At 45.6% G+C, this 27,602-nt stretch overlaps 1 protein-coding gene across 1 annotated transcript; it reads left to right on the top strand.

Moving 5' to 3' along the window:
* The first annotated feature begins 10,479 nt into the window (after positions 1-10,479).
* Positions 10,480-26,421, top strand: LOC105480223 (C-X3-C motif chemokine receptor 1). The gene is made up of 2 exons (XM_011738801.3): positions 10,480-10,712; positions 23,441-26,421. Exon 2 carries the CDS (start codon positions 23,450-23,452, stop codon positions 24,515-24,517), a length of 1,068 nt encoding a protein of 355 aa, XP_011737103.2. The 5' UTR covers positions 10,480-10,712; positions 23,441-23,449; the 3' UTR covers positions 24,518-26,421.
* Positions 26,422-27,602: the final 1,181 nt, after the last annotated feature.

Here is a 27,602-nt window from a genome sequence, read left to right as displayed (position 1 = left end):
CTTCCTGAACCCTCCCTTAGGTGTGTCCAGCACAAGCCCCAGCTCCCCATTAAGGACATGCTCCCTGGTTCCTTTGACGTGTGTCTTCCCTTGCCGCAGTAAGCTAAACAAATCTAACTTTTAAGCTCTAGATGTTCCTCATGGTCTTCAGCCCACAAACTATGAGAAATAATTTCACCCTGATTAATTGACATTAAAGTTGGGGGTCAGCCTGGTTGGATTTTCATAACAAAATACCACAGACTGGGGGGCTTAAACAGTAGAAATCTATTTCTCAGCTGGAAGTCTAAGATCAAGGTGTCACCAGGCTTGATTTCTCCTGAGGCCTCGCTCCTTGGCTTGCAGATGCCGCCTCTCACTGCGTCCTTTCTCTGTGCACGCACATCCCTGGTGTCTTTCTCTTCTGGTAAGGACACCAGTCCTATTGGACTGGGGTCCCACTCTTATAACCTCACTTAACCTTAATGACCTCCTTAGAGGCCTTATCCCCAAATATAGTCATATTGTGGGTTAGGGCTTCAAAATATGAATGGGACATAATTCAGTCCATATACATGGATTTTAATTTTTTTCTAAGGATAGTAAAAAGGCATTCAGGAGAGGAGAGGGACAAGATTGCCCACCAGGTTCAAGTAGAAAAGGGAGCTGTCACTCAGAAATTCTTGCCAAGCAAGTGGAGTAAGAGGGAACCAGGACCAGAGACAGTGCAATGAGTTCTGAGGGGACAGCTGCACTTCGGCAAAGCCGCAGAGAGCCCAGAAGGAGGCTACTCTGAGTGGCTCCGCTAATGAGTGAGGCTCTTTCACCCTCTTGACCCTTTGTACAACTTGGTCCCTCTCCTGGTGAAAGGACACAAAGATAGATGTGTACCCGCCCCCCACCCGCTACACCCTTGTTCTGCTCTCTAATCTTTGCACATACCAGAGATTTCGTAAGTTCTGTGAGTACCTGGTTTTCTGCACGTACCAGAGATTTTGTTTTGCACATACCAGAGATTTTGTAAGTTCTGAGGCAAGGTCACAAGATGTGTTTAAGTAAGATAAACTCTTGCTGCCATAAACCTGCTCTCCCGCCTCAAAGTTTGAACCAAAATATCAGAAATGGCGGGAACCAATCATAGTTAGCCAAATCGCCTTATTCAAACACTAGCCAATCATATATCTGATTTGTATAATAACTCTATGCCCACTTTTCTTAGACTATATAACACTGCTCGGAGCTCAGTGGGGGAGCTCTCCTGCCCGTCTCGTTTCACGAGCGAGGGAGAGTTCCAGGTTCGAACCTGTAATAAAGATCCTTGCTGCTTAGCTTTGACTCTGGACTCTGGTGGTCTTCTTCGGGGAATAAACGGTCTGGGCATAACACTGGCACGTCCTGCCCAGGTGACTGCATCCACCAAGATTCTTAGGAAGAGATTGCTCCTTCTTCTGTGTATCCCCAGAACACAGATTTCTATTACCCTCATTACCCTACTTGGAGCACCATATGAAGTGCTTTACACGTGTCATCATTAATCCTCATGCCAACTTTGCCATATAAGTTTACCTGATTTTTTTTTTTTTTTTTAGACCAAGTCTCACTCTTGTTGCTCAGGTTGGAGTGCAGTGGTGTGATCTCGGCTCACTGCAACCTCCGCCTCTCGGATTCAAGCGATTCTCCTGCCTCAGCCTTCTGAGCAGCTGGGATTACAGGTGCACGCCACCATGCCCAGCTAATTTTTGTACTTTTAGTAGAGATGTGTTGACCAGGCTGGTCTCAAACTCCTGACCTCAGGTGATCCTCCTGCCTCGTCCTCCCAAAGTGCTGGGATTACAGGCATGAGCCACCGTGCCCGGCCTACTCTGACTTTAACAGTAAGGAAATTCAGGCTTAGAGAAATAGCTTGCCCTAAGCCACACAGCTTTAGAGTAGCAGGATCAGGATTTGAACTAGAAGAGTGGGACTCCAGGTAATTGTGGGCCGGCTGGCTCATCACAAAACTGTAACCCAAAGGCTTGCCAGATTTGCCTGCTGACACCACTTCCTCTGGGGAAATGCAGCTACCACAGATGTCTGTCAGCAAAGCCAAGTGCTTTGAGTAAAACCAATGAACCAGAGGGGAGCTCTGAAGCTAAAGGGCTGCCCACCAGGTGCGGCCATCTCTGCTGATTGGCTGCTCCGCCTGCTGCTCCTGGACCTCGGGGTTGCTGCTGAGAGCCAGAGATACCAGGAGGGGGAGACAGAGCTCAGGGGATAGAGGCAAGGCCGCTCACTCCTGTAGCTTTCTGATTGTAGATTACCTTAAGTTTCCTGAGCTACCTAAAAGAGTGGAAGACGAAGAAAGACCATTAAGGAAAGACCCTGCCCTGTTCATCTTTGTATCCTCAACAAACAGCCCTGAGAAGAAGGTAGGCAGGCAACATGTGCTTTCTAAATACCTGGCAAGTGAGTGAGCAAGAGTCAGGCTGGTGATGCATGGCTTGTGTACAAAAGTGTGACACATAATAGTGGCAATTACCAATAACTATTAAACAGTTAATGGGGCACGTGATGGCTTGCTTGGGAATAAAGAGGCACTTTTGTTTTAGTCTGCAATGCGCCTTTTAGGACTTCTGCCTCAACATACTGAGGTTTAACAATAATTCAACCCAAGCTAGGTTCCCAGAGAATGACAGACACATTTTCACATATGAATCACAGATGGATTTCACTTACTTTAAAACACACACACACACAAAATCATCTCTCTCACACACACACACATATGTGAGCTTTTGAATATGACAACTGTTGTTTAATTCATGTCCTAAGTTGCTTCCTTTGGTGAAATGTCACCACCCAGGAATTATAGCCATGTTGCTGAATGTGTGATTTCAGCAAACATCAGCTTCTTCCTGGAACCCAGACATACACTTAAGCTATAGAATATGTACTGGCTTCAAGGAAATATACCTCTCAGCCTCTTTTGCATGCGAAATTGCATTAACTTGAAATTGTAGATTTACAAAATCTTGATCATTGGTCTAAAACACTTTTGAAAGGAGAATACGTGAACTGTCCATTTAACCCCTTCAAATTACTGAAATATACGCCTCTTTGTGCCCAATTCAGTTTCAAGGATATTCCAATTTTGTCAAAAATAAATGTGCTGAAGGCATTAAAATAATCTGAAGTCTGTTTACCAAGCAGAGTGTCAGAAACTTTGGAGTGAGCATGACATCTCCATGTGGCTCTTTCTAAACTGAAACGTTACTGCAGGTTTCATCACCAAGTGTATTGACCAAGTGAAATGACTCAGCACTGCTTGCTGGACACCAAGCACTCCCTCCTGGCCAAACAGTCACTTGAGGACCTATCACCTGCTCTACCAACTACATCTGCGTGACAGTAAACAGCCAAATAAATACCTTCTACAGCCACATACAGACTTAGGTCTGCATTACCTTAAATATGGATAAAATGTGAGTGTGATTTACATAGAAAAGAGTCTTTTGGCAGCTAGATCAAGCAGAAATAAATATTGATATTTTGTTCTAGAGTCGAGTAGATTAGAAACTGGCTCTGAATAAAATACAGATTGTTTTACTTAGCACAGCCATTTTTGTTGTTGTTGTTGTTGTTGTTATAAAAGAATAGAGATCTATAAAAGTACCTAAGAAAGGGCTTCTTGCTATAACCACAGACTGACTGCTGTCTAACACTCTCCAGTCCGGCTTCCCTGTATTCACTTGTAGCCACAGTTACAATTTCATACTATTCAAGTTTTCATTGACAACAGCAGCCAAATATCTGCTTATTTCAAATATTCTGAATGCTAAGAAAGTAGATGGTCAAGTGTTTCTTTCACAGCCTTTGCTATGTTTGCATCTTGTAATGTACTTTCGAAACAAGTTTCAGTTCAGGTAAAGGATTACTTAATTCTCTAAATGATGAAAAAGTGTAGCTGAGGTGTCTAAAATTCTTGGTTCGAGTTTGTCCAACGGGGAGAGTTTATCAGGAGCTAATTTGGCTCACACTGGACCCAGAATGCCACCCCCCAACTTCATTTATGGTCCAATTATAGTCTTATATTAAACAGTACCCACTGTAGCTCCCAAATCCCCATAAGATCACCTGTTATTAGTCTCTTTGTGTCAGTGAACCTGCTGCATTTGTGTCAGCAAGTGCAAGGCTGCCTCTGGACGCGTTCCTCACCTCTGCACTATACTATAAGCCCCTTGGCTTTTGTTGTTGGAATGACCCTTTGAAATAAGTAAAATCCTGAAAGCAACAGTTTAGGAAATCTACCTGTCACTTCTGTAGTCACACGATGCCACATGTAAGGTTATCTTGTAGGTGCACTTATACCCTGGCCAGCTGGCTAATCTGACAGCTTATTTTTCAATATCTGGCCAATGATTCAGACTCATGAGTTCTGATACTTTATTGCGCTAGTTATTTAACATGATATTATCTGTACAGTGAGGACAGAAAAGGCTGTTTTAAAGATGTTTGTGAGAGACAACTATTATTTTCCTTATTTTTTAAAGCAGATCCTCCAGAATATCAGCAAGCAATATAAAGACATTTTAGCAATTAATTTGAATTACCTGTGTATTTCAAAGGGCTAAGATGGGCATATTTTAAAATTCAAGATTATAGTTCATTTATTCATTTTTCATTATTCTTCCATTGGTAAGTTCCACTCTAATGGAAACACATGCCATATTTGGGGAGAGAGCAGATTTTTTTAATTTTTAAATTTAAAAAAATGACATATACTGTCTGCAGACAGATATTTTTAAGTATTGCAAAGCAAAAGTTGAAGGATGCCTAAAACAAATTTATCCTAATTACTCCTGGAGTTCCTTGCCAGATCCTGTTTTCTATGGTTCCAAAGGGGAAGTGCTTTTAATCACTGTTGAGCAGAATCTATGAAACAAACCTGAAAATAGCAACAGATGATGTTAAATGTAAACATTAGGACAGAGGAGGTAGTAAATAGCACTTACTTTGTCTAGATGTACTCCTCTCCAACTTTCCATTTTTCTTTTCTTTTCTTTTAAGAGTTGGAGTCATTCTTTCACCCAGGCTGGAGTACAGTGGCAGGATCACTGCTCACTGCACCCTTGAATCCTGGGCTCAAGCAATCCTCCCATCTCAGCCTCCCATAGCTGGGACTACAGGTCGGCACCACCACGCCCAGCTATTTTTTTTTTTTTTAATTTTCTGTACCAGTGAGGTCTCCCTATGTTGCCCAGGCTGGTCTCGAACTCCTGGACTCATGTGATCTTCTTACTTTGGCCTCCCATGGTGCTAGAATTACAGGCATGAGCCACCTCCAATTTTCTACTGGCCTCCAATTTTCTGAGTCTCATCTTTTCTCCTCTTAGAGGGAGAAGATCTTTTGTCCTCTTAGGGGAGAAGAGGAAAGAGAGATTTTTGGGTTTTTGTTTTGTTTTGTGTTTGTTTGTTTGTTTGTTTTGAGACAGAGTCTTACTCTGTTGTCCCAGGCTGGAGTGCAGTGGCACGATGTCAGCTCACTGAAAGCTCTACCGGCCGGGTTCATGCCATTCTCCTGCCTCAGCCTCCCGAGTAGCTGGGACTACAGGTGCCCGCGACCTCGCCTGGCTAATTTTTTGTATTTTTGGTAGAGACGGGGTTTCACCATGTTCGCCAGGATAGTCTCAATCTCCTGACCTCGTGATCCGCCCACCTCGGCCTTCCAAAGTGCTGGGATTACAGGTGTGAGCCACTGTGCCTGGCCCGGAAAGGGACTTTTTTTCTGCTGCTGAAATCTCCCAGCATATGGCTTTTGACTTGTCAGTGGCAACACAGCCTTTGGATTCTCACTTGACCCTCAACATGTCTGGTCCTTTACAATTCTATGCATTTTCTTTTAGTGAGATCCCTTCTCTGTCTTCCACCACCCACTGCTTTGGCTCCCCTCTTGCTGTTCCCTGCCCGAATTTGGGCAGGAAGTTCAAATCCTGACTTGACCCTTTTTCAGCTGTGTGGCCTAGGACTCATTGCTCTTTTCTCCCCATTTCATCATCTGAAAATGGAAAAAAATAATACCTGACTAGAAGGTGAAAGTCAAAAAGAGATATAATAGACAATATGCCTCGCACAGGGCCTGGCACGGAGAAATCCTTGATGTACGTCTTTTCCTTCCCTTTTATCCAGCAGTTTCCCTCACACCCACCCATTGATTGATTTTTCTGAGGAGACTACTTTTGTCATGTTACCCTCTAATTCCCAGACTTTAAACTGGGAGGTAGCAGAGTGGTCTGATTAAGACCTTAGGCAAGGGTTTCTTGTCCGGGTGCCGTGGCTCACGCCTGTAATCCCAGCACTTTGGGAGGCCAAGGCAGGCGGATCACTTGAGGTCAGGAGTTGGCGACCAGCCTGGCCAACATGGTGAAACCCCATCTCCACTAAAAATACAAAAATTAGCCAGGTGTGGTGGCAGGCACCTGTAATCCCAGCTACTCGGGAGGCTGAGGTGAAAGAATCGCTTGAACCCAGGAGGCGGACCTCTGCACTTTTGCCTGGGTGATGGGAGTGAAATCCCGTCTTAAAAAAAAAAAAAAATTGTAGACAATGGTTTCTCGGCTTTTTTTCTTTATCACTCCCCAACAAGTCCTTTTAGATATTATATTCTTTTGTGTGTGGCAGGGTACATAGCATGTGTATATGTTTGTGGGTTACATGAAATGTTTTGATACAAGCATGCAACTCGTAATAATCACATCAGGGGAAATGGGGTATGCATCACCTCAAGCATTTATCCTTTGTATTACAAACAATCCAATTATACTCTTTTTGTTATTTTTAAATGTAAATTAAAAATTTTTTTTGCTATAGTGCCCCTGTTGTGCTTACAAATACTAGGTCTTATTTATTCTAAGTATTTTTTGTACCCATTAACCACATTATATTCTTTTTTTTTTTTTGATGGAGTTTCACTCTTTCACCCAGGCTAGAGTGCAGTGATGCTATCTCGGCTCACTGCAACCTCCGCCTTCTGGTTTCAAGAGATTCTCCTGCCTCAGCCTCCCAAGTAATTGGGATTACAGGCTCCCGCCACCATGCCTGGCTAATTTTTGTATTTTTAGTAGAGACAGGGTTTCACCATTTTTGCCAGGCTGGTCTCGAACCCCTGACCTCATGATCCACCCGCCTTGGCCTCCCAAAGTGCTGGAATTACAGGTGTGAGCCATCGTGCCTGGCCCACATTACATTCTTACTCACCTCCTCTTACCATGGAATTTTATTCCACAGATATGCTATTGGTTTAGCGACTATATGTATATCTGTATTTTGTACATAAAACACAAGAACCTTCCAGAACCAATTTTCGCTGCCTTGGAAGTAATACCACGTCCACTGAGAATGTACAGCATAGACCTTACAACCTCAATGCTAAGTTCAAATCTTGGCCCTACCGCACATGAGCTGTGTGGTCTTGTACAAGTTACATAACTTCTCCTCCTTGTCTCAGACTCCTCACACGTAAGGTGAGGATAATAATACTACCTGCGGCCAGATACAGTGGCTCACGCCTGTAATCCCAGCACTTAGGGAGGCTGCGGCAGAAGGATTACTCAAACTCAGGAGTTCAAGAGCAGCCTGGGTCCATGGCGAAACTCTGTCTCTACAAAAAATACAAAAATTAGCTGGGTGTGGTGACGTGTGCCTGTAGTTCCAGCTACTTAGGAGGCTGAGGTGAGGAGAGGATCGTTCGAGCCCAGGAGGTCAAGGCTGCAGTGAGCTATGATCATGTGGCTGCACTCCAGCGTGAAAAACAGAGCCAGACCCTGTCTGAAAGAAAAAAGAAAAAAAAAATGAGCACCTGCATCATGGGGTCACTGGGGGCACTACATGAGTTCATGTACTTGAAGGACTTAGGACATTGCCTCAGGCAGACCCAGTGCTGCACAATTGCTTATGCGATTATTCCCAAAGTTCTCCAGGGCCCGCAGAAGAACATGGCAGTATCTTGGCTTGGCAATGAAGGCGAATCACACTCTCATGCTCCGTTTCTGCGTCTGTACCCCACATTCCCACAAAGCTTTATTCACACCAAGTATCCGGTCCTTGCCTGCGTTGTGTGAGCCCATCACTGTCCAGGATGTCCCCTGCCATCCTCACAGCCTCTCTGTCTGGCCTCCTGTCTTTGAGCCAGCCCACCATACTCTCATTTCTCTGCCCAGCAGAAACCAAACTGTCCTCTGCATTTACTGTCTCAACTGGAAGAGAAATGGAGAATGACAAAGAACTCGTGAACAAGGGTCAGCTCCAGCAGAGAGTTAAGCCAAAGGGGCTGGGCAGAGAGAGGAAGGCGGGGGTCTAAGGAATAAGGCTGCACCAGGGTGGGAGCATGGGGGAGGGGGTGAACAAGAGTTCAGGAAGGAGAGAGTTCCCAGCGCAGAGCCAGAGACTGCTTTACAGAGGCCCAAGGAGGCGTGGAGGGAGGGGGAAGGCTGCCGCGGCTCTTTCCATCTCCATGAGTGTGTTAAGAATGCAAAGCGCTAATGCTCTTCACTTGGTCCATTTTGCGGGGTTGAGTTTGCAGTGAGCAACCTTGAGGAATGAGCTGACATCTCACTCAGGGCCAAATAACCGACTTGCTTACTGCTTGCTATAAAATGGCACGTTTCCCCAAGCTCAGAGTTCCCTTCCTATAACCTCCCCATCCCTCACACATGCACAGGTATCTATCTAAGCCATGGCATCGCTCTGTGGGGCTTGGGGGCAAGGCAACTGACACTGGACGCTGGTGCCCATGTCTGCCAAGCATGAAGCCCTGTGCTGCTAGCAGCTGTGGAACATATCTGTTAGCTTTAAAAGCTGGTAAAGTCGCATCCTGGACAGGATAGCCAGGTGAGTTGGGAAGGGAAGAGAGCCCGCCACGGGCACAAGTGTGTTGGGGGAAGTGGAAGTGGTGAGAACACAGTAGGAAGTGAGAAGGGGCAGGCAGTGCTTACCAGGCTGTGGACTTAAACTAGGAATGAGAGAACCCCTGGAGGCGTTTAAGTTGGCAGACTTGGATTTCAGGAAGAGCTCTCTGGCTTCCGGGTGGAGAATGGCCATTGGGTAAATGGTGAGAGGAAAGACAGAGAACGGAGAAGGTTGGATGGGCTTGAGAAATTATCCAGGCCCTGGATGGAGGTAGAGATGTGGGCTCATGAACCCAGAGGGGATTACTGATGTGGGGTGGATGAGACTGTCCTCAAGAGTGTGAGACGAGAAGAGAGGGAGAGTCTTGGCCAGATCCAAGAAAGGAGCCCTCAGAAGAGGAGGGGAGTCAGAGGAAGGGAAGGGGCTGAGGCAGCCAGCCCTGCTGAGTGGACCCCAGGAGATGTATCATGCGGTGGGGTGGGGTGGGGAGAGGCCAGTGTCAGAAAGTGGGCGGGGAGCGGCCTGACTCTGCTTTTGTCCTTCGACCTTCTGGCCAAAGGTAGGGAAAGGTGGCCAAACACTGAGACCAGGAACAAAGAAAGAAAACTGCTGGTGGACTTCCTCCACCATGAGAGGGCCACCAAGCCCACAGTACTGCACTGCAGTCGCCAGCTCTGACCTGGGGTTGGGGGAGGTGAGGAGGGGCAAGGTGGGGAGCGCACAGAGCACTCCCTGTCCTCAGAATACCACAGTGACTAGAGCTAAGGGAACACCAGGTGTGACTGGGATGTGGGCAGCATGGGGCCAGAGGGGCCTCGAAGGAGTCAAGGACCATTTAATGAAGGTGTATTGAAGGCCTACCGCGGGGCCAGACCCTGGCTAGGGATGGATTGGAATTATATAGCACGTGCCAGGAGTCAGGCAGGTAATGAAGTGATGGAAGGTGGTGAGGCAGTAGCGATTGAGATTCACGTTGCAGTCGCCCCAAGCTGGCCAGGCCAGGGAGCAGAAGCACGGCTGGATGCTGGAGCCCACCAGGTTCCCCACTGCAGGGCAGGAGTGGCAGGGGGAGAGACTGTGAAAGGAGCCTAGGCCAGGTCCTGGGTGAAGACTGTGTCCTGAGGCTTGACTGATGGGTATAGGGAGCCACTAAATGCCTTGGGGCAGAGAGGTGAGGAAAAAAATATTGATTGAGCATCTACCAGTGCAAGATACTCACTAGATGCCTTCAATATCAGAGCTTCTCAAACTCAGTGTGCGTATCAATCTTCTAAGAATTTCACTAAAATGCAAATTCTAATTCAGCAGATATAGGGCAGGGCTTGAGGTGCCATCTTTAATAAGCTCCCAGCACCTGGGACCACACTTTGAGGAGAAGAGCTATGTGTGCCCCAATGTGGTCCAGTGAGTACTCTGGGGTCCCTTTCATGGGCAGGGAAGCTGAGGGCCCCATGAGCTCTCTCAGCTTCCTGAAGGCACCCCATTGATGAGAGCTGACTGTGCTGTGCTTTGCTGACCACAGGGCCTGCTCCCTGCCCCCTGCCTCCAGGTTGGGGTAAGTGGCACCTCTCTCCCTCCAGCTCCGCAGTCTTCCCCGAGGTTTAGGTCTTCCAGGTTTACAAAGTCAGGCCCTCCTGTTGGCAGCTGGCCTCCACCCTGGAGTATCTGAGCTTGCCTGTTGCAGCATCTAAAGATAGTCTCCCTCACAGGAAACAAGATACTATTGGCTAACTCTGCAAATAAAATGCTCTTAGAGGGAAGGAAAGGGAAATACTCGTCTCTGGTAGAGTCTGCGCAGGACAGGGTGGCTGATTGGCAGATCCAGATGTTCCCTTGGCAGTCCACGCCAGGTAGGTGCACAGGACTAGTTGGGTACCTGTGGGTGGGGTGGAGCAGTGGACAGCTAACAGGTTAATAATGTTTGTTTGCCTTACGTGCAGACAATGGAAACCACTTTCCTGGGGATGTTGTAGCCTAAATATGTCCAAGGGGATGGAAGAGTGGGGGAGGCAAGGAGTGATCAGTGTAATTTATAATTACACTCAACCTGGTGGAATAAGATTAGAAACATTAGTAATTACATTTTAGAGACGTGGAGAAAAGCTCATGATTTTATACTAACTGAAAAAAGCATGAAAAATTGCATCTGGATGCTGTCGAGGAATTATTGCTAAATTTTTGAGATGAGAAATTGCATTAAAGTCTTCTTTAAGAAAGAGTGCTTATCTTTTAGAGATGCACACAAGTGTTTATGGGTGAAATTAAATAATTCGGGAGAGACATTAAGTGGGGAATAGAGGAATATTAACCATGGGTTGCTAATTGTTGAAGCCAGGTGATGGGTACAAGGAGGTTCTCGCTGCTTTTTTTGAAAAGTTACTTTTTATTTGAAAATTTCATAATAAAGAGTTTTTAAAATGTTATCTGCATTTTAATATAAATATAAATGCACTTAATATAAATATAAAATATGTATAAAATGTAGATAGAGAAAAGCTAAAAGATTGCTGTGGTTGATTCTAGGAAACTGCATTGCAGATAGATTCATGGGTTTTTTTTCCTTTTTCTTCCACTTTTTGTGCCATATACAGGTTTTTGGTTTTTTGGTTTTTTGGGTTTTGTTTGTTTGTTTTTTGTTTTTTGAGACAGAGTTTCGCTCTTGTTGCCTAAGCTGGAGTGCAATGGCACAATCTTGGCTCACTGCAACCTCTGCCTCCTGGGTTCAAGCGATTCTCTTGCCTCAGCCTCCCAAGTAGCTGGCATCACAGGCATGCACCACCGCCCGGCTAACTTTGTATTTTTATTAGAGTTGGGGTTTCTCCATGTTGGTCAGGCTGGTCTGGAACTCCCGACCTCAGATGATCCACCGACCTCAGCCTCCCAAAGTGCCGGGATTACATGTGTGAGCCACCACGCCTGGCCCATCTACAGTTTTTTAGAAAAGCTATTTTAATTAATAAATTCCTGGCACAAATTTAGTGTTCAATTTTGATATATGCTGTTACAACCATTGTGAGGACACTCAGGCTCAGGTTTGTGTGGGTGGAAAACATGGTCTTCAGAAAGACATTCTGAGTACAAAACAGGAGGAAATCCATCAGAGACCCCAGCTGAGGAATGGCCACGGCTTGTTATTTCTCTTGCCTTGCCTCTGGCAATCACAGCCTCACAGAGCCTGCAATCCTTGCTTTGTGAGTTTATTGCTCAGTCCAGAGAACGGCTAAGCAATTTTAGGATTCTTTCAACAACCCCTCCACAAAAAAAAAATAAATAAATAAAAATAAAAAAATTAATTTTTGAAATACTTGAGGTAGAAAACTTGAGGTAGAAAAAAACTGAGCCAAAAAAAAGGAAAATTGAACCATGTGAAAGCAGGCAAGAAAGCTTGCATTGCTTGGGGCACAGTTCGTCCCAGGCCCCGAGGGCGCTTTGGAGGGACCTAGGTTTCCTGAGAAGAGGCAGGGTGGGCAACAGATCTGTGCTGCAGAGCCTTGGGGACCACTGTGGGTTGGGAATGGGGGCAGTGGATTGGGGTTCAAAACCCCTGGGAATGAGAAATGGGCTCAGGAAGGTTAGGGTGGATTCTTTCATCTTCCTCTTCGCTTGGCTTTATTTTCACAAAGGAAAGCAGGGCAGGAAATAGTCTCAGCCCAAATTCAGTGTGGTTCTTCTTAGTGCTCAGGCTGACCTGGCACTTGCCACACCTCTGGGAAGGGAGCACCTACTATCCATCAGCCACATGCCAGTCTCCACAAAGTCTTCCCCTGAGCCCTGCTCCTCAGCTGACCCCGCTTCACAGATGGGGACATAGGCAGCTTGGCTTTGGAATGAAGTCCTGGCTCTGCACTTGGTGACTGTGCACAGCGCTTGCTAAGTCTGCTGCCTGCTTTTAAAATGGAGATTGTTCATCAGCCTTTGAAGCCACATAATGGGTATGTGTCGACTTTCTGCAAGGATTAAAGGCATGACATAGAAAGTCCCAAACACACTGCCTGACCCGTCTTTGGTGCTCAAGAAACAATACATATTGTTGTCATGAGGAAACCGAGTCTCAGAAAGTTTGGATACCTGAAAAACACTGACTACTATTGAATGAGGTTGTGAAGAATCCAGAGCTATAGGGGGAGGAGAGCAAAGAACGTGTTAGAGCTGACCCAGTCCACCCCAGCCGAGGAGGAACCCTGCCCGGCCCTGGGCAGCTATGGCACAGTGGCAATGTCAGGTATGGTTCTCCCTAGCCAGAGACCCTAGCCTCAAAAAACCTCCTGCTTGGGATCCAGGCATCCAACTGCTCCTCCCCAGCCCCAGCCTCTGACCCAGTGTCCTGAGTTCAGAGACGTTTGGAACCAGCACCTGTAATGGAGGAGCTGAACAAGGAGGGGAACTTCTACTGCTCCATAGCAGGTCATGGTCGTAGGAGGGAGTGGAACCTGAATGGCAGAATCCAGATCTTGGCTGCCTTTCCCGAGGACATGTTCTGATTCCTAGCAGCACAGCCCAGGCATTCCGAGAAGTCGGGCTCTCTGGCATCACTCACTCTGCCCAGAAGAGCCAGGGGAAAGTTGGGGCTTCTAGCTGAACCTTGATCCCACCTGCCCTCTTGAGGGGCTTGGAATCTGCTGGCTGCTACACAGGTGGGATTGTCACGGCACACTGGCCACAGCTGATGCTTCAGCCCCCTCATCTTGTTTGGCCAAAATGCAGCATTTTAGCTTGTGAGTAGGGAAGAAAAGCTGTATTATATGTCTTTAAACATCTTCCTAGACTACCTTTGTTTTCCCCTTAAAGTGTGCTTAAGGAGAAAACAAAGTCTCCTTTCAGTGTGTTATATTTTGTTTATTGCAACACTGTCTGGGTTAGCAAAGTATTAGATTTAATTTCCCACATTACCACCATCCGGGCTGAGAAAGAGAATCCCAGAAGCCTCTCTCATGTCCCTTCCTGACCACAGCCTCTTCCTCTCCCATAAAGAACCGTAAGTCTGACTTTTATGGTGATTACTTCCTTGCTTTTCCCTATAGTTTGACTGAATCTAACTATCATCCCTAAACAATGTAGTTTAGCTTTGCTTATTTCTGATCTTCATATATGGATTCATATTTTTTGATTTGGCTGAAGACTAAACTTTTAAAATGCATCCACGTTGTAGGAGATGTACATGCACAAAAATTTTCACAGCGACATTGTCCAAACTAGCAACAAACTGAAAGCCACCTATGTGTGCATTAGCAGCAGAAATGGCAATAAATCACGGACTATTCATACAGTGGAATCCTATGCAGCAATGAGAACTAGCAGTCTACAGCCACACCAACAGCACGGGTGAGATGCTTTCAGAAATACTGAGAAGAATTTAGAGATAAAGGCACAATTGGTCCATATCCACAGGGCATTTAATCTAGTGCATCTCCACCAGACACAATTTGTATTTCCATGAGCAAGAGTCATTTGCACTGCTATCTGCTATAACCTACGGTGCTGTAAAATTAGCTCAGGCAATAAAAGGGGGAGGTAGCCCCAAAGAGTATGCTAGAAAGGACTCCCAGTCCTTTCATCACTCAGTGTGTGTCTATTTTCAAAGTCTTTCATCATTTTTCCTTGTAGTTACTTAGTGTGGAATTTGAGACCCCTCTCTTTGTCCCTCTTCTCCCTTTTTGGCCTTGGCTTTCTCTGCATCCTTCCCCGAAGCCCTGCACTCAGCCTAAACTGACTTTCCTGAACACTCCGGGAGCATGTGGGTCCCTCCCAGCTCCACCATCTTCACTGCCTTCTGTTTCTATTTCCCTCTGCCTGGCCTTGGCCCTGGGAAACCGTCCTATGCTCAGACCCTCTGTGACTTTGTCTTCAAAGCCCACCCGCTATTCACTGCCACCTCCATCTTGGCCAACCCGGAAGACTTTCCCCATCGTTAAAACATCAGCTCAAATGGCAGCTTTTTTTTTTTTTTTTTTTTTTTGGTAATATCCTCTTGATCACCCTCCCCCAGTTTTTAAGGAGACAGATATAGAGGTTCAATCCTTGGGCTTCCCATAACTTTTCTTACATTCTGTTACTAAACAATAATAAACACTTCTAGGAACTGTATCTTAAACACTTTTGCCTCTACAGAATTTAGTACAGTGCTTAGTATTGGTGAAATAGAATTAACAAAGTCTTCTCTCAACACAGAGATTCTCTCCACAAAAGGAGTAGAGAAAGAACAGTTTTATTATGGAATAAGCAGTAAACCAAAACGTTCAGAGCATTATAGGCCTTCTACTAAGAGGTTGCAAGAACAGAAAGAAATCTCCCCCTTTTGTATAGCCAAGTGAATACAATCTGTTACACACGTGTTATCAAGACAAACAATAACGTTCCTCAAGTAAAAGATCTTGCCAGCACCGTTTGCCACACATGGTTCACTCTAAATTTACCTGGTAATTAGGGTAACAACCTGTGTTAGCTAACTGGCTCTACCCAGAGGAAAATCAAGTTTATCTTTAAGACAAGGGATAATTTTGCAGCACAGAGCAAGGTTCTTCAGTTAGGCTCCTACCTTCCCACAGAAACTAGGAGATAGAAGCACTGTCTCTCTTAGGCTTGTTTACATTTCAAAGAGATGACGCCCAGGTCCTTGGGAAAGACTAGCCTAGCTCATAAAGCTGACAAAAAGCCTATATAGTTTCAAAAGGATTTACATACATTCAAAGAGAGGAGAAAATACATACAATTTTCTAGGCGGGCACGGTGGCTCATGCCTGTATTCCTAGCAATTTGAGAGGCTGTGGCGGGTGGATCACCTGAATTCAGGAATTCGAGATCAGCCTGGCCAACATGGCTCTACTAAAAATATAAAAATTAGCTGGGTGCTGTGGTGGGTGCCTGTAATCCCAGCTACTCAGGAGCCTGAGGCAGGAGAATCACTTGAATCCAGGAGGTGGAGGTTACAGTGAGCCGAGATCGCACCATTGCACTCCAGCCTGGGCAACAAGAGTGAAACTCCGTGTCCAAAAAAAAAAAAAAAAAAAAAGTTTTCTAAAGTAAATGCTCTGAGAAAAAAAGGAGGTGAGGTGATCTCTGTCCTAATTTTTAACAAGAAGAATTAAAAGTTTTTATTTTTAATCTTTACTTATCCTTAGACTAGAATATGGTACAGATGCTCAAAAATATTGACTTAATTAATAATTAAACAATTAACAAGTCCATCTTTCTCAATTATGAAGTATTTGCCTTCAAAATTTTGCAGTTTACTTTGACATAAATAAATAAATACCATAAAGTATTTTGAAGAGGAAAGGGAAGGGCGGGGCTTCAAACACAAAATAATGGCAGGTTTTGTAAAGGGGCAATTCACTAAACCCAATAGGATTCTCCTGTTGCTGTTTTTTTTTTTTTTGTGGTGGCTGGAGGGGGTGGTTGGGTGTGCATTTGGCCAGTGTGAAACCCCGGTGGGTAGACAATGCCATGCTGTTCTAGGTGGGCTCATTGCTATGGGAATAGATAGTCACTGAATTTACTTGCATAGGGGATGGGGTATAAAATGTTTCCTCATGGCTCCTTAACATGGAACTCAGCACTCCTCTCCCCATCAGCCTTTGCTCTCTCTGCATCCCAAGGGATGTGTATTATAAAAATAGCTGCCATCATAAATGAGAAAACCATCAGGACCTGGTAAAACTTGGCTTCCCAAACAGTCAGGGGTCTGGGCATGGCAGCCAACTGAGAACCTTTCTGTCTAGTGCAAGGTAAACGAGATTTGCCAAGACTTGATCAACTGATCCAGCTCCCTGTCTCCAAACAGAACCTCATCTGAATTCTCAGAGGCTTTGCCCCAGAGGTGTCATGTTCCCTGTGCAGGCTGCTGGGCAGCCTCTCTGTTGGCAATAGACCACACTTTTGCTGACCTAGGACTCATGTTGCTCTTTAAGACTGCTTCCTTGGCCAGGCATAATGGCTCACACCTGTAATCCTGGCACTTTGAGAGGCCCAGGCAGGAGGATCTCGAGGCCAGATGTTCAAAACCAGCCTGGTCAACATAGTAAGACCCCATATCTACCAAAAATAGCTGGGCATGGTGGTGCACACCTATACTCCCAGCTACTTGGGAGGCTGAGGTGGGAGGATTGCTAGATCCCAGGAGTTCAAGGCTGTAGTGAGCTATGATCACACCACTGCTCTCCAGCCTGGGGAACAGAGAGAGATCCTATCTCAAACAAACAAACAAGCAGTTTCCTTCTGTTTGATTCTTGCTGAAAAATTGAACATGCCAGAGCTAGCAAGGCTCTTAGAGGTGGTCTGGTCCAATGCTTTAATTTCATACATCAACAAACTGAAGCAGAGCGGAGTGACCTGCCCAGGGTCTCTCAGCCATTCATCTTCGGAAATGTGTGGGCTCCTGTGAAACATGTGGCTCTTAAAAGCACTATCATATATTTGAAAGCAGAAAATAGGCTAACCCTTCAGCCTTCAGACTTTTCCTCTCCAGAGAAAATGACCCCAGTTTCCTCACCATCGTTAATGGGAGCCAGATTCCTGGGGCTCTGGCAGTGTGGACAACCTAGTGGTGGCTGGAGGAGCAAATAATACCCCACCTTCCATTTTCCACTCACCAATCCCTGAGGGCCAGCCTGCTGGGTTATGAGCCTAGAGGGGAAAACCCCAACCAATTCAGAGATGCATCATGGACCAGTTTCTCTTAAGGGGCCTGGGTCTGCTATTTTCAGTTCTACTTTGAGAGAAGTGGCCTGCAATATCCTGCAGATTTCCCCTCCAGGGAGAAAAACATTGTGCAGTGCAAGGAGCACAGGCTTGGTGGAAAGAGGCATCTGGGGTTGAGATCCTGCCTCTTTTGCTTCCTTGAAAACCAGTTAACCAAATCTCTGAGCCTCAGCTGGTTAATTTATACCATGGGGATCATCATTTCTCAAGTGGGATTGTGAAGAGAATATGGTGGGATCTTGTATGTGGAGCATGACACTTAGCAGGCACCCAGGAATGGCAGCCTCCTCTCCTTCTAAACTGGGACTTTCTGAGGGTAACTTCAGATTCTGCAACGCCAACAGCACAATGATATCCCCATAAGGAAAGTCTGGGTTGGGGCTCCTCGAGCAATTCTCTACTCTCATTTGGTACAAAGAAAAAAATTAAGCCTCACAATTTTCTTGGCACCAGACTGAACCTCAAACCTAGTCTTTGCTTTTACTAAAAAGCCATAAACAGAGACCAGGAGAGTAAAAACTACCAGAAGATACACTGGATCTAGAAAACAGTGAGCTGGATGTGAAGCCAAAAGAGAAGGGGAAAGCAACATAAAAGGATGTCAGATAGAAGAAGAAATGGATTTGGGCCATCTAAAGAAGAAGGGAAGTATAGAAAAGGGAAGCTGATTGGAAACAATGGGTAATGATGAGCGTCCCTCCCCTAAAAAGTTAAAAAATAAATAAGCAGGCATGAGAAAAGGAAGTAGGCCAGAGGAAGTAGACCAGGATCAGCCGCGGATGTGAGTGGGGAATTTACAAATTTCTACTTGGGTGTGAAATGTGTACACTCAAAGCTCTGTCTAGGTTCACCGAAACTCTCAGCTCAAGGCCGTTTAGTAAAACCTTGGCTTAACTGCATAGTGGGTAAGGAGGCCTGAGGATGGCCCAGAGAAGGTTTAAATTCTTACTGGCTACTGCACTAAGTTGTAAAGTGCAGCCTTAGTTGATGGTTCTTTTATTAGTGCAACATCCCAGAATGCATGTGTCTTAACAACCCTTGTGGATATGAAACCCAGCTGGGTAGACACTGCAAAGTCTTACCTCATTTGATTCTTCCATTTGGTTTCTATTGTCCCTCAGGGACAAAGGAAAGCCATGGTCCAGCCTAAGATGAAAGCTATTTAGACCTCTGGCAGGCCTTTAACCACCCTGCAGGCCACCCCCAAGGCATGGCCACACTCCCATCTGCTGCCAGGGGGCCCTATCTTTAGGCTCAGCTCCCAAACCTTGAACATCTTGGAGGATACACAAATAGGAGGTGCACTCAGCTCAGGCTCAGTATTCCTTAAAAAGCACCTTGCTAAAGCTATCAAGTTCACTGGAATAATTCTGTGAAGGACACATCTTCACTGATGTCAGATTTCTGATGTAAATGGTGCCTTCACATGCTCTGGGGCATTTGGCTACCAAGGGTGGGTGTGAACTAGTTCCAGCACACAGAGTACAAGTCCCTTCAGAACCAGGCAAAACCCTATGTTGCCCCATGACTCATGCTGTTCTTGAGATTTGCACAGAAAACAGAGCTGCTGTTACCCACGCTGATATCTATTTCATGACCACATATGTTCAAAAGCCACATGTGAGAGGCATGGTTGAAATGAGAGGTTGTGTTTTCCAAGTTGTTTTCTGACTGTCTCCTTTCCCACATCCTCAGGCCTTCAGAATCCCTCTCCAGGGATAATTACTATTACCACCACCAGTGTATTCCTTAAGAGATATTTAAACCTTGTACAAAATACGCACACATCATTATTTCCCACAAATGACAGCATACTATGTACATGGTACCTCACCTAGCTTTTTTCATTTACCAGTATATCTTAGAGATTGTTCCATAACAGAACATACAGATTTGCCTGTTTTTGTTGTTTTTCCCAAGTTTCCAAGAGCTGGAAACTGTGTTTTTAAGCAGCTGCTTGGTATTCCATTAATTGGACTTATCGTAATTTGATCTGTCCCTAGTGATCTACATTGGGGTTGTTTCCCTTCATTTGTATTTCAAGCTTGCTGCAGTGACAGTGTACACACTTCTTGAGCATCTATGTGTCTATGACAAATCCCAATAAGCAATTTAAACTAATTTAATTCTTATGCTCTCAAAAAACCTAAGAGGTTATTTTTTAGAGGAGAAAGCTAAGGCTGTTGTTTTGATGCCTTTTTACCACTGGATTTGGGACTCAACTGTTTGGTAGTCATTGTGTCCTTGACTCTTCTCCCCTGCCAGGATTTGAACCCTAAGCCCAGGGCCCAAGTCGCCTCCATCTTCAAGGGAGAGTGGGAAGAGCACAGGCCTTGGCCTCAGTCCCGCTCCCTGTGCTTCCAGCTGTGGGATGGGCCAGGTGCTTCACCCAGCTGTGCCTCCTGTGAGGCATGATGTGTGCAAAATGGAAATGTGAATATAAAGGTCAACAATGTCCCTCAATGACCAGTGCTGATCCTCAGAATCACGTGGGAACTCGTAGAAAGCGGTATCTGTACCACTCTTTCCTCTGTAGCATGGTCCAGATGACTCGTAGCAGGGACCACAGTATGCTGGGTGAGCACCCACTGCATGCACTCACTGTGCCAGCACCGAGAGACTCCTGTGGGAGCCATGGCAATTCTAGGGTCTTCACTGGGGACGCTGAGACAGCAGGGAGCTAGGATGAGGGCTGCAGAGTGTTCTTCTGCCCGCACTGAGCAGACCCCTTGGATGGCAGGGAGCAGTCCCAAGCCAGATGGGTGCCCATAACTAGCCGTTTGGCTCTCAATACATAATACCACCACGTGTCAGGCAACACCATCCCGCCCAGAGCATGACCTGAATTTGCATCCCATCTTCAGAGGATACATTGACCCACTTCTTCCATTCTGCCTTAACCAAAGCTTTTATGTGAATTTTCCCCATTGAGAAGACAAGCTCCTTCCTGGCTTAGACTGTGTTTGACTGATCTTTTCATGAGCTCCCCGCCAAGCCAGGACCACCCGAGGCTTATATGGAGACTTGGTGCACATTAGAGATGTTCCTGTGCACCTGGCAGCCCTGAGCCCAGGCACCCAGTAAGGCAAAGGGCCGGATTTGGGACCCGTCTGCCACTCAACCAGAAAGTCAGTTGCTTATTTCTAACTTCCCTGCCTTCTCCACATTTGTCCCATTTCTTCCTCTCATCATGAATATCCCCAGAGCCATTCAACAGGGCAGTGAATTAAATATAGAACCTTTTTTTTTTTTTCAGAATTGCAGAAAGGATTAGATTGATAATGATCCAAGTAGAGCAATAAGTCTGACAGTTTAGTAAAAGCTCAATAAAGGGCGGCTTAGTTCCCCTCCCCCAAAATAATCTGAAAAGAAAACGTGTCTTATTTCAGGGGGAAAAAAAATAAAGTGACCTTTAAAGATCAAATTCCCAGGATACCCAGGGTAGAGGTGGAACATGGGAGTCCACAGGCAGCCTTGATGATTCCAAAGATCCAAAGGGCTTCTGCTTCCTCACATAATGCAGGAAACAAATTGAACATGTATTAAGTGCTTGCTGTATGCGACACACTGTGCCAGGTGCTCCCCCTAAAACAGTTCTGTGTACAGGCATGAGAATGAATCCCGATCTTACAGACAAAGAATGTTAGACTCAGAAGTTTCAAGCTCACCCATCACTCAGCCAGAGAGGACAGATGCAGGATTCAATCTCGGGAGCGCCCGAGTCCACAGAAGTTCCTGGGCTAAAGGACCGACCACAGGCATGTGAAGAGATGCAGGACAATTTTTATTGGATTTGAGGTCAGCTTTGCCAGCTCTTCTCACTGGGGGAAGGGGAGGGAGAAAGTAGCTAGCTCCAGGGTCCCTAACATAGAACCACCAAGGACTTGACTATTTTTACTCATACAGCAGCGTGTCTGGGAAGATCATGCTCTGTGACAAGCTACAGGCACTAAGTAGCAATTTCTGTTTCCCCACATATAACTTGAGTCATATGAAACTGACATGGATGTGGCTCAAAAATAGCTGCATGTCAGCCATTTTATACCATTCGACTTAAATATTATTAATTAATGTCACAACCAGAGATTATTCTCTGAGAAAAGGGCATTGCAGCCTGAAGCAGAGAAGGCATACACGTTCCCTGGGGTTGGGAACTCATCACAGCCTGAGACAGCTTGGGTCGTAAAGCCCCGGCCCACTTATCCCAGGACATTCTGGGTGAGATGCAGTCCTCAAAGAAGAGGCTGGGAAGGGAGAAGTGACACCCTGGCTGAGTGGGCCTCATCTTGGTGAGACACCGCCTGGGTAAAACCATCATGGAAAGGGTATAGTGGGGCGTGGAAACTCCCTCGGTTAAAGCGTGAGGCTTTGCTGTAAGTTGTGGTAAAGAGGGAGGCGGTGACAACCAGGAGGCCTGTTTTGAGGGTTTCTGAGGGACCCATCTGCATCTGTGGTATCATAAGGAAGGGAGGAGGAGACACCCAGAGGAGCAGTGTGAAGGGGCTGCCTCCCAGCCAGCTCTGGAGTGAATGACCAAGTCCTGGCTGCGAAAAGAAGGGGAGTGCAGCCTGCAGAAGTGTCTTCTTTTTTCAATTCCTGCTCAGAAAGTAACAGGAGATAAGAATAGTGGGGAAGACCAGACCAAAGTGAAGTATAAGGCTGGTAATGTAAGGGGGAATTAGTCACTCGGAACCTAGGCCAGTAGACATCGGAGCCCCATCCTCCATCTTGGATCAGCCAGCCCCTCTATGACTGCAGAGCCCTGAATGATGGCAACACCTCCTCTTCACTTAGGGTTGTAGGATGACCAACAGTCCTGATTTGCCTGGGAGTGGGGGGTTCCCAATAAGTGGGACTTTCAGGGCTAAAACCAGGAAAGTCCTGGGCAACCCAAAATAAGGTAGTCACTCTAGAGTGACTGTCTGATACCTGCTAAGAAAGAGAAGGACTTGGTTATAAGGAGAAGAGAAAGTGAAATGTTTCTCAAAAAACAAAGATGAGGGCTTCCCGGTGCTGTTCTGCCCAAGGCTCTGGGTCTGAAGCTTCTCTCTCCAGGCCTAGCTTCGTGGAAAAGTAAGGAGCCAGAGAGTGGAAAAAGTGGAAATAAAGGAAGAGGATGGAGAATTGCTTTGGGGAAGTTTGGACTGGAAGTGTGAATTACAGCTGCACCCCCAATTCACCCCATCTCACCCCTGCCTCCTGCTCATGGCTCTCCCTTTCTCATCCACACATTGGTCAAACTAGCTAGCTTTTGGAGAGACTTTGGACAGTCAAAGAAAAACAGATCTGTCTCAAGCTTCAAAAAGCCTAGAGCTGGCCGGGCGCTGTGGCTCACGCCTGTAATCCTAGCATTTTGGGAGGCTGAGGCAGGTGAATCATCTGAGGTCAGGAGTTTGAGACCAGCCTGGCTAACATGATGAAACCCCATCTCTACTAAAAATACAAAAATTAACTAGGCATGGTAGTGCACGCCTGTAATCCCAGCTATTTGGGAGGCTGAGGCAGAGGAATTGCTTGAACCCCAGGGGGCAGAGGTTTCTGTGAGCTGAGATTGCACCACTGCACTCCAGCCTGGGTGACACAGCGAGACTCCATCTAAAAAAAAAAAAAATTCCTAGAGCCAAATGCTCACGGAGCCATTTACTGCATGGCTTTGGGCAAGTCAAAGGACTCTGCCTATCCTGTCAAAAGAGTCTGTTGCAGTCTTCATCGCAAGACTGTTGTGGGGATTAAACAACATGGCAAATGGGAAGCTGGGAAATGTAGTGTGCACCCAACCAATATTTGTTTCTTCCTGCCTGCCTACATATGAGGCCACACAGAATTCCAACTTTGTTTCTCTGAGAACTAACGCAGTTACTTGTTTTTCTTTCTGATCCAGGCTGTCACCATGGATCCGTTCCCTGAATCAGTTACAGAAAACTTTGAGTACGATGATTCAGCTGAAGCCTGTTATATTGGGGACATCGTGGCCTTTGGGACTGTGTTCCTGTCCATATTCTACTCCGTTGTCTTTGCCATTGGCCTGGTGGGAAATTTGTTGGTAGTGTTTGCCCTCACCAATAGCAAGAAGCCCAAGAGTGTCACCGACATTTACCTCCTGAACCTGGCCTTGTCTGATCTGCTGTTTGTAGCCACCTTGCCCTTCTGGACTCACTATGTGATAAATGAAGAGGGCCTCCAGAACGCCATGTGCAAATTCACTACCGCCTTCTTCTTCATCGGCTTTTTTGGAAGCATATTCTTCATCACCATCATCAGCATTGATAGGTACCTGGCCATCGTCCTGGCCGCCAACTCCATGAACAACCGGACTGTGCAGCATGGCGTCACCATCAGCCTAGGCGTCTGGGCAGCAGCCATTTTGGTGGCAGCACCCCAGTTCATGTTCACAAAGCAGAAAGAAAACGAATGCCTTGGTGACTACCCTGAGGTCCTCCAGGAAATCTGGCCCGTGCTCCGCAATGTGGAAGCAAATTTTCTTGGCTTCCTACTTCCCCTGCTCATTATGAGTTACTGCTACTTCAGAATCATCCAGACGCTGTTTTCCTGCAAGAACCACAAAAAAGCCAAAGCCATCAAACTGATCCTTCTGGTGGTCGTCGTGTTTTTCCTCTTCTGGACACCCTACAACGTTATGATTTTCCTGGAGACGCTTAAGCTCTATGACTTCTTTCCCAGTTGTGACATGAGGAGGGATCTGAGGCTGGCCCTCAGTGTGACCGAGACAGTTGCATTTAGCCATTGTTGCCTGAATCCTCTCATCTATGCATTTGCTGGGGAGAAGTTCAGAAGATACCTTTACCACCTGTATGGGAAATGCCTGGCTGTCCTGTGTGGGCGCTCAGTCCATGTTGATTTCTCCCCATCTGAATCACAAAGGAGCAGGCAGGGAAGTGTCCTGAGTAGCAATTTTACTTACCACACGAGTGATGGAGATGCGTCCCTCCTTCTCTGAAGGGACTCCCAAAGCCTTGTGTCTACAGAGAACCTGGAGTTCCTGAACCTGATGCTGAATAGTGAGGAGAGATTTTTGTTGTTGCTTCTTACAGGCACAAAGTGGTGGACCCAATGCACACAAAACCACCCTAGAGTGTTGTTGAGAATTGTGCTCAAAATTTGAACAATGAACAAATTGAACTCCCTTACTGCAAATGTCATCAGAACTTTTTGGTTTGCAGTTGACAAAAATTCAACTCAGTCTAGTTTAGTTAAAAGAATATTGTTCATATTGTGGCATAACAAAAGGGTGTCTGAGCCCTCAAAGTGAGGGGAAACCAGGGCCTGAGCCTAGCTAGAATTGCCTCTCTCTGACACTCAAATCTTTTAGTTATTATAGATCCCCTAGACTTACATGACACAGCTTTATCACCAGAGAGGGGCTGACACCCATGCTTCTCTGGTCCCAAGGGCAAAATTCCCAGGGAAGTACTCTGATAGGCCAAGTTTGTATCAGGTGCCCATCCCTGGAAGGTGCTGTTATCCATGGGGAAGGGATATGTAAGATGGAAGCTTCCAGTCCAATCTCACTGATAGATAAGCAGAAGTACATATTTCCAAGAAGTTGAATTTGTACTGTTCTGATTACACAGAACAAATGCCACACACCACCCTTACCATGTGCCTGACCCAGCCTCTCCCCTGATTACACCAGCCTCATTTCCATTAAGCCCTCCTCCATCACATCCCCAAACCTATAAGGGCTCCCCACTGCCTACTGCATTGAGTCAAAACTCAAATGCTTGGCTTCTCATACCTCCATCATGGGATCCTACCAACAGATTCCCCATTGCCTCCTCCTTCCCAAAGGGCTCCACCCATCCTATCAGCCTATCTCTTCCATACGACCTAATGCATCTCCACCTGCTCCCAGGTCAGTATGGGAAACAGAAAAACTCTGCCCCCAAATAAGAAGGGATGGATTCCAACCCCAATTCTGGTAGCTTGGGACTAATCGAGCTTCTGTTTCCTTGTCTATAGAAGAGGGATAAGCCTTTCACATAGAGATCATCCTTTCCAGCAGAAGGAACTAGCCACCAACTCCTGCAGGTCTCAACCCTTTTGTCTGCTTTTTAGACTTCTGCTTCCCCCACACCTGGCACTGCTGTGCTATGCCCAAGTTGTGGTGCTGACAAAACTTAGAGAAGCCTGCAGGTGCTGCTGTGTGGCATAGCACACCGAAGAGGCTGGTTCTTACAATGGCACCCAGTGAGCACTCCCAAGTCTACAGAGTGATAGCCTTCCCTAAGCCGACTCTCCTGGACTGTCTTGAATATCCCCTCCCAATCACTTTGTGGCAAGCTCCTGCCCATCTGGAAACATACCCCGTCATTCATGCCACTGCCAACCTGGGGAGCCAGGGTCATGGGAATAGCTTCTTTTCCCCCCTAGAAACGTTTGAAACAATCTAACGCTTTAAAGCTTGAAAACCAATTGTAATAATGCTAAAGAAAATGTCATCCAATCTAACCACATCAATATTGTCATTCCTGTATTCACCCATCCAGACTTTGTTCACACTCTCACATGTTTAGAGTTGCAGTCGTCATGTACAGATGGTTTTATAATCTGATTTGTTTTCTTCTTCACATTAGACCACAAATAGTGCTCGCTTTCTATGTAGTTTGGTAATTATCATTTTAGAAGACTCTACCAGACTGTGTATTCATTGAAGGCAGATGTGGTATCTGATAAATTGCTGTGTATCTGATAGCTCTTTGGCAGTCTTCATGTTTGTATAATGAATGAGAGAATAAGTCATGCTCCTTCAAGATCATGTACCCCAATTTGCTTGCCATTGCTCTATTGATAAACATTTAACTTGTTTCCAATGTTTAGCAAATACATATTTTATAGAACTTCCATCTGTATAACTTTCTTTCTCCCATTCAATTATTTCCTGTGGTTAAATTCATTGCCATGGGGAAAACTGAGTCAAAGTCAAAGGGCATGGGAATATGTTAGCTTTGGATACACACATATGAAAGTCAATATTACACAACATTTACTGAGTTGTATTATATACAAAATGTGAATGCACATCCAGAGCTATTCCATAAACGATGAGACCAGGCCTCTTCCCTCAATAATTTAACATTTAAATGCAGAAGAGAAGTAGAGGAATAATCACACTTTGCATTAGGTGGTAGCACAGGAGTACTGTGTGACTTCTGACCTGAGTCTTTAAGGGAAAGGTGTTCTCCAGGTAAAGAAAGGTGGCATTCAAGGCTGAGGAAATGGCATGTGTAAAGGAAGTGTGTGAGAGCATGAGGATCTCACAATGTGAAAAACCTCTGTGTGAATATTAAAAGGTGTTGGAAGTGGAGTGGGTGGTAGGAACCTTCTGAGCTGAGCTGTTAGCTGTGGGCTGAGCTAAAATAACCAATGGAGCGGGTGCTGGTTCTCCTCAGGGTGTTCACGGAGTTTCTTCATTATTACCTGATCCTCATTCCAACTGTTGAAACATAAGACTTTTAATTAAAGTTTAAACTATTTCTGGACTTCCAAGAAGGAGGAAATAATTACTTTGGCTTGAGAAATAAAAGAAGAGAAACAAACACTTTCATTTCTAGAAGAAAATTAAATTTGTATCATTAGGAACCTATATTTACTCATTCATTCATTTTTCTGAATAGAACAGAATAGGAAGAAAATAAGGAAGCTCATTGAAAAATTCAAAATAACAAGGATGTTGGTGTCTAAATAAAGGAAGGCATTTTTGGAAAGGACAGTTGGCCCTCAGAGCACACCTGAATCAGACCCACTCCTGCTTCTGAGCTCTGGGCTTCCCAAGAGCAGAAGGATCTGTCTGTGATGAATCCCAACATATTAACTCTCTGCTTTGGCAGGTTATTTAACATCTCTGAGGCTCAGTCTCCTCATCAGAAAAATAAAGGTAAAAGTAGTTCCCACCTGGTAGGGTTGGAGCAGAGGATTCAGTAAGATTACCCCTGCAAAGATCACAGTGCAGACCTGGCAAAGCAAGCTCGAATGAATGGTGGCAATTATTTTTATACTTCTTATTTTTATTATTAGACTGAGCT

Source organism: Macaca nemestrina, chromosome 2 (genome assembly GCF_043159975.1).
Source record: "Macaca nemestrina isolate mMacNem1 chromosome 2, mMacNem.hap1, whole genome shotgun sequence".
Lineage (NCBI taxonomy): Eukaryota > Metazoa > Chordata > Mammalia > Primates > Cercopithecidae > Macaca > Macaca nemestrina.
This window is presented reverse-complemented; position numbering and strand designations above follow the sequence as displayed.

Bases quoted from the DNA above. Each gene is read 5' to 3' on its own strand.
- LOC105480223 (XM_011738801.3), top strand. From the start codon at position 23,450: ATGGATCCGTTCCCTGAATCAGTTACAGAAAACTTTGAGTACGATGAT.